Consider the following 12,956-nt stretch of genomic DNA (forward strand, 5'->3'; position numbering starts at 1 on the left):
CTGCGGGCCCCTGGGCGCTCAGACGTCCTTGGCGGGCGTCACCGGACAGCCACCATCGTCTCATCCTCCATCGGGCACAAAGGACGTGTCCTTGACCAAACTCCGGGCCACGCAAGGGGCTTTGAAGCCACGCCAAGCCCCAGCGGAACGTTCTCCTCGAGTCGTCCACGAGCTAACGGCGGCCACGCCCCGACAAAGGAGATTTCAAAGACTACGGAGGCCTTTTGCTGCCAAAAATGTCAAAAGGCGATTTCGAATACTACGGAAGCCTTTTTCTGCCAAAAGTGTCAAAAGGCGATTTCAAATACTACGGAGGCCTTTTCCCGTCAGAATTGTCAGTTTTTGAATCGCGAAACACTGGAATGCTTGGGAAAGCCCTCTGATGACGATAATGGATTTCCCATGGTCAACACAGACTCCGGCCACGACCGCAAAACTGCTGCTGGCGTAGGATCCACCCGCGAGGCTGGTCCGACCCATTCGGGGGGCTCAGTCCCGCTCCCAGCAGCCTCGTCTGGCCTGGCTCAAGCCCTTATTCCCCTCATGGTCGAAGGCCATTGTGTTCGGGCCTTGGTGGATACAGGATCTACGGATAGTTTTATCGACCAGCGACTTGTGCTCAGGCATGGATGGCGGATCTGGAGGTCTACGAGACGGATCTTCATGGCTTCCCAAGGGCTTCGACTCAGCACGAAGGGGGAATGCCGATTGAAACTCGTGCTAAAGGGACGGGTTTTCCCTGATGTACACCTTATGGTTTTACCCGCATTATGTGCTGATATTCTGTTAGGACACGATTTTCTTAAGCTGCATGGACGTCTGGTAATGGAGTTTGGTGGGCCTGACACTCTTGTTGTGGGGGCGGACGACGCGCTTGCGGTGTGCGCCCTAGCGCAAATGGACGTCCAGCCGCTTTCGCTGTTCCCCAATCTAACCTCCGACTGCACCCCTGTCGCGGTAAAATCCCGACGCTACTCTCGCGCTGACATGCAATTCATTGCGGACGAAACGGCTCAGCTCTTGAAAGACGGCATCATAGAACCTAGTAGGTCGCCGTGGTGCGCCCAGGTCTTGGTGGTGCGCAGCGAGGCCCATCGCAGACGCATGGTAATCGACTATTCCCAAACGATTAACCGCTTTACACAGCTGGATGCCTACCCCCTTCCGGGGATGGACGCGCTAGTGCAACAGGTGTCCCAGTATTCGGTCTATAGCACTCTCGATCTCCGTAGTGCGTACCACCAGATCCCTATCTCTAGGGCGGATCGTATCTATACCGCATTTGAGTCGGGGCAGCGGTTGTACCAATTTACGCGACTGCCTTTTGGGGTAACGAACGGGGTCGCTTGTTTCCAGAGGGCCATGGATGACCTCGTTGCGCGGGAGCACTTAACCGATGTTTTCGTCTACCTCGATAATCTTACGGTTTGTGGATATGACCAAGGGCACCATGATGCTAATCTGAAGCGCTTCCTTGAGGTCGCGCAGCGGTATCACTTAACTATGAACGAGGATAACTGCCAATACTCCCTACGCACGATAGATCTTCTGGGGTACACCGTGACCCATGGCTCTGTCGCTCCGGATAAGGAGCGTCTGCTACCTTTGCTCGACATGGCCCCTCCCTGCGATCGGGCGTCCCTGAAGCGCGCCCTTGGGCTGTTCGCCCATTACTCCAAATGGGTGCAAAGTTTCTCCGCGAAACTTCGCCCCCTTGTGGCCTGCGACACCTTCCCCCTGAGTCCGGCCGCATTGACGGCCTTTGACGGCCTTAAGGCCGACATCGCCCGAGCCGCCGTGGCGACAATCGATGAGAGCGGCTCGTTCGTCCTCGAAAGTGACGCCTCGGATCAGGCCATCGCGGCGACCCTCTCCCAAGGGGGGCGTCCCGTGGCTTTCTTTTCTCGGACTCTTACCACCGCTGAGCGGAGACACTCGTCCGTTGAAAAGGAAGCGTATGCGATCGTCGAGTCTATTCGGCGATGGCGCTCGTACTTACTCGGGCAGAGCTTCCAAATCATCACGGACCAGCAAAGCATTGCGTTCATGTACGACACCTTACACGCCCAGCGCATTAAGAATGAGAAAATCACTCGCTGGCGTATCGAACTCGCCGACTTCTGTTACACCATCAAATATCGCCCGGGGAAGGATAACCAGGCCGCCGATATCACCTCTTTGGAGGGCCTACGGGTGCTGCATGCCACTGCGGGCCATCCCGGCGTAACGCGTTTCGCTCATTTTGTGCGGAGTGGGAATCTCCCATACTCGATTGACGATATCCGCCGTATCTGTCGCGACTGCGCTATCTGCGCGGAAATCAAACCGCGTTTCTATAACCCTCCCATGGGGACTCTGGTGAAGGCTACACGCCCGTGGGAACGCTTGGCGATGGATTTCAAGGGCCCATTGCCGGTGTCGAGCGGCTCTCGCTATCTGCTCACTATCGTAGATGAGTACTCGCGATTCCCCTTTGCTTATACGTGCGCGGACATGACTGCTGCCACGGTGATGCGATGCTTACAGAACTTGTTCTCAATGTTCAGTTACCCGGCCTATGTCCATACCGACCGGGGTGCGGTCTTCTTGTCTCAGGAGGTGCGCGGCTATCTGCTCCAAAATAACATTGCGTCTAGTTACACCACGCCGTACAGACCCCAGGCTAATGGGCAGATCGAACGCTTCAACGGGATTATCTGGAGGGCCGTCATGCTCCACCTCCGGACCCTCGGCCGGGGCCTCGATAAATGGGCTTGGTCGCTACATGCGGCGTTGAACTCGATCAGGGCTCTCCTGAGTATGGCAACCAACCAAACTCCCCACGAGCGACTTTTCCACCACCCCAGGAGCTCGGGGTGTATACGGTCTTTGCCCAGTTGGCTCGCTGGGCCCGGGCCGGCCTACCTTAAACGGGCGGTTCGCGCGAGCAAGTACGACCCCCTAGTGGACAAAGTGCAGATTCTCCAGGCTAATCCTGAGCATGCTCGTGTGATGACGACTGATGGCCGTGAGACTACTGTCTCCGTCCGTCACCTTGCCCCTTGCGGGGTCGACGACCTAAGTAGGGAATCGGACGAACCGGACGAACCCATCTATGAGACTATGGCCTCTCCCGACGCTCCCATCGCCGAAAGTCTACCGACCCTCCCCTCGCCGAGACTACCTGGGCCCGACGACTTCGAGTTACCCCCTTCGTCACCCGACCCTGTTGGTGCCTCTGACGCCGGGGACACAGGGATACGTGATGCCGTACCCGGGGAATTTCGGACGCGTGCTGGCAGAGAAATTCGCCGCCCGGCCCGATACGGTTGGGTCGACTGATGTTCCGCATCCTATTCGTGCTGACGCTCACTCGCTTTAGCCGCGCTGCTGTATAATTCTGACGGGGGGGGGGGGAGAATGTAGTGAAATCGTATTCGTACTGAACCAGGGGTGATGCTCGCTGCTCGTTGACACCGCTAGGGGCGTGACTATAAGACCCGCTGCTGCGAACGGTGCTCCGAGACTTCTCCTGTGACATGTTACATCTGGTAGACTCGCTAACGGTACGCCTGCATAGATTATCCAGCTTGCTTGCATTGAATGATATGTATGGACCCATGAGATGTCACATCGTATACTTATTGTATTTTATACTTTACAGGATGATGTTATGATCTAAATGCAATTAAACCAACCCGTTGGACTGAAGTTGTGTGGACCTGATTGGTTTTACACAACACACCGTAATATCCAGCCACTAACTAACCCAATGGCAGGGCATGGCCCTACAAACAAGGGTGTGGTTTTGAAGCCACTCACTCAACACCTGCTGTTGGAGGGAGACTGAAGGCAATGCACGTAACAATATCAAATTTATGGCAGCTACAATAAACATACCCACTTGAAAATTGACAATCCACACATGAAGAAGTGTTTATGCTTTCTGTAATTAACTGCATTGAATATTTTATGGAATCTAAGTGTCCACAGGACTCTGCAACATGACTTACCAACAGAAAGAGAAATTGCACAGCAAAGTCGAATTGAAAATTATTTCCAATTATGAAAGACTGCCTAATGCCTTCACATTTTTGAGAGTTATACAATGTCACAAAGATAAAGTTGTGGCTTAGAAATTTTGATATCATACCTTCATGTCATCCATCCAGTCAATCAGATGTAGCATCTCTTGGAAGATGCGCTGCAAACTAATGTTTGCATCAAGGCGGGCACGGCGTGCTGCAAGCAGCTCGAGCAAATACTGCCACAGCCGCATGACATTGTCACGGCGAGTGTTTATGCGTCGCACTTCATGATAGCCCTCTGCCTCAAGCTCGCGTGCCACATCCACGACTGCTTGCACACGTTCCTCATATGCAGAGATGTCTGCTTCAATCGCTTCATGCTTCTTTGTGGCAGCTTCCACAGCTGCCAAGTCCTGCCCAAAGTTATCCTGCCATCCCCAAACAAAGTGATTTGCTCAGGATATTCTCCAAAAGAATCACGTAAATGGTAAAAAGAAAGCCCATGTGACAGTTCCTCGAGTTTGGTTTGGTTACCTGCAGTACAAGGCGTTGATTCTCACTAAGCCATGTCTCACGTAGTGCTGCCTTTCGGTCAAACCGACGAGCCAACTGTTCCAATTTCTCTTGTCGAATAAGCTCAGTGCGCAAAGCCAGTTCTCGTTCATGTTCAGCCTTTTCAAGCCGCTCCCAGGCCTGTTCACAAGATAACAGAGAACAACGTTTACTGGGAAAGTGTTCAATACACATCAAAAAAAGAAAAGAAAAACCTCATACAGGACACAATTATATGATTCATTCTGCATCTCCCTCTGATGATTATGAAAACCAAGTGCATTGCAGAATAAATTTTGAAAGAGCGTCTTACGCGGTTGATGTCAGAGACGAGCTTTCCCTCCCTTGGGGTATACACTTTCTGATTGTTGGCACGCATTTTACTCTGGATTGTGAACAGCAGAACTTCAAGATTGCCTTTTTCAGTGAACCTTAAGACAACAAGCAATAAAACATCAATAAAACACTTACTTGGGGTCAAATGTATGGATTATATATGCATAAGAGCAAGGCAGGGGGATAAAATGCAAATAACAACAAGTAGCGATATATTCAAAGTACAACGCCCCCATGCCAAATAAATAAATAACATATGCTCAGGTGCGCAGCATTGCTCGGGTGTCTTAGGCGCCCGTCAATGCCACCATGCAGCACATAGAGACGGAATTGGGAGGGAGAAGTGTACAATAATCAACTGATTAATTGCATAATTAAAATAAAAAATAATCATCGTAAAAGAATTAATTTCTTAATCATTTGGTCAATAGCATACCTAAACCACCAGTGTTTCATCCGAAGTGTTTCATCCTTTGAGTAAATTAATTAAAAATGTAAAAATTAATCCAAATAATTGATTAATCATAAATACAAAATATCCTTCATAATCCAATCACTTGGTCACTGTCGTGTCCAAATATCAGCTTCGAAGCTCAAAAAGTGCCCGAGATATTGCCCAGATGAGAAAGAAAAGAAATGAGATTAATAATGAAAATAAAGAAATAATAATCATAAAAAATTAAATTATTAATCATTTGGCTAATAGAATACCTAAACCACCACCGTTTCATCCAAATCTGTAACTTTAAAAAAAAAAAAAAAATTAGGTGACAAAGCAAATAATGAAATAATTAATTGATTATTTTATTAATCAATAAATCAAAAATAACCTTTACAGCCAAATCACTTGGTCATTGTCATGTTCAAATATCAGCATCCTAGCTCAAAGGATGCCAGAGATATTGCCCAGATGAGAAAGAAAATAAATAAGGACTTTATAAATCGATAATAATAATTAAATAATGAATCAATTAATTCATTAATCAAAAAATAAAAAATAGTTTTGCCAAAGCACATGCTCACTATTGTGGCCAAATTTCAGCTTTCTAGCTCAAAGGATGGCTGGGATATCGCCCGGACAAACAAGAAAGAAAACAAACAAGAAAGAAAAACACGAAAACAAAACCGGAGTGAAAACAGAGTACTCCCTTTCAGGGCGCGTCATCACAGGGCCCCCTTCGGTGCCTGGCGATGTCATGCAGCGCCTGGAGATGGAATAGGAAAGTCGCAGTGCACAATACTATTCATAAAAGCAAGATAAGGGGAAAGGAAAGTAGAAGGAATCTAATGTTGTTAAGTGTGGGGATGGCAGGGAGAGCAAGGAAATGACGTTTGGATGAATTACGAGTAAGAGGAGGGAAGGACAAATGGTAATGTGACTAAACAGTAAGAAGTAACCAATTTCCAAATTATGGAAGTAAATAATTGCATCGATAGTAGAGGCTCGTGGAAGAGCTAGTATTAGTCCATCGAACGGATCAGGACAAAGGGAGCAGTTAAGAAGAGGGAAGAAACACCAACAGCAGAGTTGAAGGCCAAGATAGAGGCAGACTTGGGCAAACATGGGTGTGGGGAGCAATGGGCGGGGGGTGGGAGGGGAGGGAGGGGCGGAGAGGATGTATGGGGTGGAGAAGATGGACACAGAAGGAAATTCTCAAGAGGGAAAACTGGAAATTTGGAAGGAGATAGGCATTGGGGTGGGGTTGAGGGAGGAGTATTGCATGCAAGGCATTCAAGTATCATATATTTAGGAATAGCTATAGCTAATGGAGGAGGATAACTGTGACATAACTAACTTTATGTTTTAAAGAGTTAAATAAGGGATTATCAATTTTGATTATAAGCAATGTAAAGCGCATTGCACTTGAAAATACTGTGCCTTCAAAAAGTATTCACACCCCTTGACTTTTTCACACTTTGTTGTTACAGGTGTAACTTAAAAAACATCATCACCGATCAACACAAAATACCCCATAATGACAAAGTGAAAACATGTTTTTAGAAATTTTTACAAATTCGTTGAAAATTAAATGCAGAAATATCTAATTTATACAAGTATTCATGCCCGAGTCAATACTTCGGAGCAGCGCCTTTGGCAACAATTACAGATTCAAGTCTTCTTGGGCATGTCTGTATCAGCTTTGAGCATCTGGATTTGGGGAGTCTCCCATTCCTATTACAATCTTCAAGTCAGTCCACATCGGTCCAGATTCTCAATGGGATTCAAGTCGGGGCTTTGACTGAGCCACTCAAGGACTTTCATGTTCTAGTTGTGAAGCCATTCCACTATTGCTTTGGCTGTATGCTTGAGGTCATTGTCCTGTTTTAATGTAAATCTTCACCACAGACTGAAGTCTTTTGCACTCTGAAGCAGGTTCTGCTCAAGGAATTGCCTGTATTTGGCTCAACACATTATTCCCTCTATCCTTACAAGCCTCCCAGTGCCTTCCACTGAAAAGTATCCCCATAGCATGATGCTGCCAACACCACACTTCACAGTATCGATGGTTTCTGTTGGAGGTAACTCTTTGCATTCAGGCCAAAGAGTTCAATTCTTGTCAGACCATAGAATCCTTTGCCTCATGCTCTCAGAGACTTTCACGTGCCTTTTGCAAACTCCAGACGTGCCGTCACGCACCTTTTTCTCAGGAGTAGATTCCGTCTGGCCACTGTCCCATAATGCCTAGATTTGTGAAGTGCTGCAGAGACTGCTGTCTTTCTGGCAGGTTCTCACATCTCAGCCAAAGAACTCTGTAGTTCTCTTAAAGTGGTCATTGGTTTCTTGTTCAACTCCCTAACCAAAGTCCTTCTTGTGCAGTTGCTAAATTTGGTCGGACGGCCAGCTCTAGGAAGAATCTGAGTTGTTCCATATTCTTTCCATTTCCTAATGATGGAGCTCACTGGGCTCTTGGGAACTTTCAACACTCTGTTTTATACCCTTCCCCTGATACATGCCTCCTCACAATTCTATCTCAGAGTTTTACAGACAGTTCTTTGGACTACATGGTAAAGTTTCTGCTCTGACATGCACTGTCAACTGCGGGACCTTGTATAGAAAGGTGTGTTTCTTTCTAAATCATGTCCAATCAATCGAATTAGCTACAGATGGACTCCAATCAAGTTGTGGACACATCTGAAAGGTGACCAAAGGAAATTGGATGCAACTGAGCTCAATTTGGAGTGTCATAGCAAAGAGGTTGAATACTTATCGACTCAAGACATTTCAGGTTTTAATTTTTCATTATTTTGTAAAGATTTCTAAAAAAAATAAAAACTCCACTCTGACATTATGGAGTATTATGTGTACATCAGTGAGTGGAATCTCAATTTAATCCATAAAATTCAGGCTGTAACAATAAAATGTGAAAAGGTCAAGGGGTGTGAATACTTTCTGAAGGCACTGTGTACTCCACTTCCCAAATAAGACTGAAAGCTTTGCCTATCCACCAGACAGCACCACGTAGCTGGCTCGCCAACTAATTTAAAAATAAATGCAAACCTAGGATGACAAATGAAAAACAACGGAGTTTTATATAGAAACCACCAAGCAAGCCTGGAAATTTAGTGGCATGGGCACCTAAAAGGCTTGGTCACTGGCACATACTTTGGTGGTTTCTCCACTGTACGGTAGGTACTGAAGGCCTGTAGCTGCAGCTGCACACCAGCCAGCGAGTTGGCAAACTTCCGGTTGTTAAGGATGATTATTGTCTGCTCTATCCACTCAAGCAGGTCAGAGGCAAGTGTATCGTATTTCTCGATCATTTCTTCAGTCTCTATGGCACTGTCCAGCACCTGGTGGGGAGCACAATGACAACATATTTTACAACGAGGCATTTTCGGCGAAACAATTTCTGTATGGTTGATAAATAGCCAAAATGGTGGTCATAATACCTTTCCTATCCGCTTTCCCTCCACAGCAAGCGCCTTCATTTTGGAGAAATAGTGATAGTAGGTCACAACGTAGGTAATAACAGATTTCTCATCCGGCTGATCAACACTGATATCTGATGCACACCATGCATGTCACAATTAGCCAGGCTACTTCAACGAAAATGTAACTTAAATGATAAATAAAATATAAATAAATTTACCATGGCACTATAGCAAGTTGCATGAGTCAACAGCTCTTCTGCAAAATAGGTAATGTAACTACACAAATCAAATGTTAGAGAAGGTAATTTGCAAGCCTTACACTGCAAATACGAGCAAGAGAAGCTAATGTCAAACTGCAAATGTAACAGGTAAACCAGATCAAAGCAGTGGTCAAGTAGAAAGAAAGTATATGAGCTGTACCTTCTGGATCAAGCAGTTTGGTGAGCCCCAGCTGCTGCTCAGCCATGTTGAAAGCATTTTGAAGGTTGTGGTGTGCATTTGACTTCTTTAATTTGTCAAAGTCAATAATATCAGGCCTGCCAGTCATGAATACAAACATGTTTTGTAAACAACCAACGAGCTCAAGGTGTCATAGGTAGTAACCAGGCTTCAAATTAAGCAGTGTATTGTAAACAAGTTAAACATGACAATTCCACAATGACATTCCGGTTTTAACATAAAACCCTTTAAAATGTCAAACAAAAATGCCTTGCAGGATATAAACTCCTCCATATGTACAACCTCACTTATTAAAGCCAAGATGATTGATGCTATTACCTTTGAACATTAATAACAAAGGAAGGTTTAAAATCAATGACAAAAAAGAAGGTATTAAGCAATTTTGAATCATCAAGTTTCACCAGAAAACTCATGAAGAATTAAATAGACAGCTGAAAGAAGAAAGGCACCAAAATTAATTACTTGCACATGACAATTTTAACAAATGACCGACAATAACGTACCACTACTCTCACTGATAATCACCTGTGGACTACACATGGTACAAAATATTAATTCAAGGTGATCGTTATATCTTGGAATGTATGCTCTGTGATCATTTATTAATTCTGAAACAAAAGTGAAAAAAAAAAAAAACAATTACAATTGTTTCAGAAATATTTCGTATTTATGTGGGTTACTTTCTGGAGAAAGTTGTAGAAAGTTAATTTTGACAAATTTTCACTTGTGAATATTTTTAGGTATTAGAGACATCTGGAGTGTGGACTGACTTAATAGAGCAAAAACAAAATTGATCATCAGAACAAACAAGTTAATGCTGGTGGCATGGGAAAGACAAGTAAACAAGAGTTGGGACTGTGGGGGTGAGGAGTTTAGAGTAAATAATGATAGCAACATAGTATGGGAAAATGAAATTAGTTGACTAAAATTATGGATGAAAAATACAAACTGAACCTTAAATTACCTGTGCTTGTGAATGAGTGCATTGAAAGCAAGTCCATCCCTCCAACTAGTAGTAAAATTGTGAATGTTTACATTGGGATACCTGGAGAAACAATTGCAAAATGTCAAAAGTTCAAAAAGGTAAACTTTACACATACGCAGCTGTGCAAATTTTGTAAATGACTGGCAGAACATCGTTAAAGAAACATGATTCTCTGCCTAGGGCAAAGGAAGCTTGATAATATATCAACATACGCAATGTCTTTAAACAACATGCTTGACTTGCTGCCCAGAATGCCATAAACAATACACAGCTCAAGCTGGAGCCAAGTTTGCCAAATAAACCATCAAACTTGGTAGAAAATGTAAATGCTAACCATCAACATAATCTGCCAAACCCAACTTTGAATCCTGTTGGCTTTATGAAAAAAAAAAAATGTTGTTTGCAAGAAAGAGCCCATCCTCCTATATAAAATAAAGCAATTATTTGTATGTATATAGTCTGAAAATAACAGCTCCCTCTCATCTCCCTCCACGCGAGGGGGGAGGGAGGCAGCCCACTTCTGATTTCCGCCTGTCCAGCTGGGCAAGTCTCCAATCCTGACTTAAAACGGGAAGTGCAAAAAAAAAAATTCTTCAAGAAAACATCAACGAATCTCTCAAATAATCACTTAATTGCACAGCTCGGCATCTTTCTTCGCCGGGTCACGTTCCAGGAACAGGTATTTACGAATAAAGTATTTCCAAAATACTAATAAAAGTAACAAAACGTACCCCGCAGTCTTCATTTGACACCACAGCAAGAGTGCATCCTTTGCCGATCTTCTTTCTTTATTATCTTCTGTTTCCACACTTATATCTTGAATCTGTTCACATATAGATTGCAAATGAGACAAAAACTATAACCGGAGTACAAGATTGCAGAATCTCAAGTCATATGGAAAATGTTAAAAATGGAAAAATGTGATTGGAAAATACAAATTAATTTATTATATTGGAAATACAAAAATACAAATTAGCATTGGATAACCAACATGAGGGTGGGTAAACAGCTAGAGATACTGAATTTATGGAATTGAACAGGAAGGTAAACCACATTTACCAACAAAGGTAAACCACATTTATATATTGGGAAAAGGGTAAAGATATAATGCAAATCAATGATAGTTATATTTTGATTATGTGATAACCAAAATTTACAATGCACAATTTGTATTGCGCATTGTGGTTTAATGTAGATTTAATGTAATGTAGATTGTGTAATGCTGACATTACACAATCACCAAACTGGCACACAACTATGGCAGACCCATCTCAAACCTGGAATCGCAAAATTATGGTCCAGATGAGGCCCAAGATAAGACGATGGTTTCCATCAACGATGTCATGCGAGCCCATGTTTTCCAGGTGCACCTTCTGATCTTTGAGAAACTGCAGAGCCTTGTCAACATTTTCAAGGCAATGGATACGCATCTTGCCTCTCGTCGGTTTGGGCTTCAAAAGGGATCGTAAGGTAGGTGGGGTTACAATTAAAAGTAGTTATGCAATGTACAATCACCGTGCTCCTTTATAGAGACCATCATAACACTTTGCAAGACAGACAATGTTATCAGAGTTTAGCACTCAAAATGAGCTTGAAGCAAGGAATCCAGCGATATTTATATTGGCATAAATTCCAATCCAAACTTATTTTTTTTAAAGTCCTTAAATGGGAACTCTCCACAGAGCACCTTGCACAGTTTAATCCTATAATTTGTATCCCAACCATCAAAATCCAACCTTGTACCAAAAAAAAAACAAAAAAAAAAACATTAACAGATAAATAAAGATATTTTCCTCATTACAATTATTGTCTGCGCTGTATTACATTGCTTAAAATGTATAGATTACACTGTAAAGGTCTGCTTATGATGTCACTTGAAAGGACCATTTTTGCCTTATTATTGAAAAGACCATAAAATTGCCATACCACAGAGCGATTGAGGAAAGCAATTGCTAAAACACCAATGGTTTTTAAAGAGTTGTGCAAAAAAAAATTCATACAACTTCCTGCATTGATATATCACTATTTATTACATGGTGTATAAAATAAATATCCCTTAAGAAAAGCTACTGCAAGAACAACTAGAAAAAGCAATCAGAGATTGCAGACCCTCGCCAGGATGTGTTTTCAGTGGTTTTTAAGGCTTTTGTGTTCCAACAAATATGGCGGCCGAACCACATGACATCATTATTTTTTCTTCTTCACAAATTTATCCCCAGATTATGCTCAAGAAATTTCATCTTGATCAGATGAAGTTTTGTACTTGTCGAATTATGACGTCATAATGGAGGCACCAATGACATAATCATTAACATATTTTATTCCCCATGGAGAGTTCTTTACAATGAGCCATGTCTCAATTTTTTCTATTCAGCACTTTCGGAGATGTGGAGGTGCAAAGGTTTTCGGTTTTTCCAAGATGGTGGCCAAACCACGTGACGTATGACATCATAATTATCATTAAAACCTTCTACAAGTGGAGTTGCACCCATTGTGAAAATTTCCTGTCAATCGGACCAACGGTTGCAGAGAAAATCATATTTATTCTGTGCGGACAGACAGACAGACAAACAGATGAAAAATTGGTCAGAGACCGAGGACTTGCCGAAATGTTTTTTTTTCTTTCTTTTTTTTAATCGGCCATGTTGGACAAATATGGCGGCCGAACCACGTGACCGATGACGTCATCATTATTTGTTTTCTAAACTAATTTATTCCTAGATTATGCTCAAGAAATTTAATCT

The 12,956-nt window shown here is 43.5% G+C and overlaps 1 protein-coding gene across 3 annotated transcripts in view; it reads right to left on the minus strand.

Moving 5' to 3' along the window:
* Nucleotides 1–12,956, minus strand: part of SPTBN1 (spectrin beta, non-erythrocytic 1) — a 221,542-nt gene that overhangs the window by 82,724 nt on the left and 125,862 nt on the right. For all 3 annotated transcript variants that reach the window (XM_068129086.2, XM_068129087.2, XM_068129088.2), the window contains exons 4-12: nt 11,490–11,663; nt 10,944–11,035; nt 10,192–10,272; nt 9,189–9,304; nt 8,787–8,899; nt 8,500–8,687; nt 4,873–4,990; nt 4,542–4,700; nt 4,133–4,435 (exon numbers count right to left, since the gene is read on the minus strand). In XM_068129086.2, the coding sequence (XP_067985187.1) occupies nt 4,133–4,435; nt 4,542–4,700; nt 4,873–4,990; nt 8,500–8,687; nt 8,787–8,899; nt 9,189–9,304; nt 10,192–10,272; nt 10,944–11,035; nt 11,490–11,663 (1,344 nt within the window). The remainder of the gene's footprint in view (nt 1–4,132; nt 4,436–4,541; nt 4,701–4,872; nt 4,991–8,499; nt 8,688–8,786; nt 8,900–9,188; nt 9,305–10,191; nt 10,273–10,943; nt 11,036–11,489; nt 11,664–12,956) is intronic.

This window comes from Myxine glutinosa, chromosome 9 (assembly GCF_964187855.1).
Source record: "Myxine glutinosa chromosome 9, kmMyxGlut1.1, whole genome shotgun sequence".
NCBI classification, from domain to species: domain Eukaryota; kingdom Metazoa; phylum Chordata; class Myxini; order Myxiniformes; family Myxinidae; genus Myxine; species Myxine glutinosa.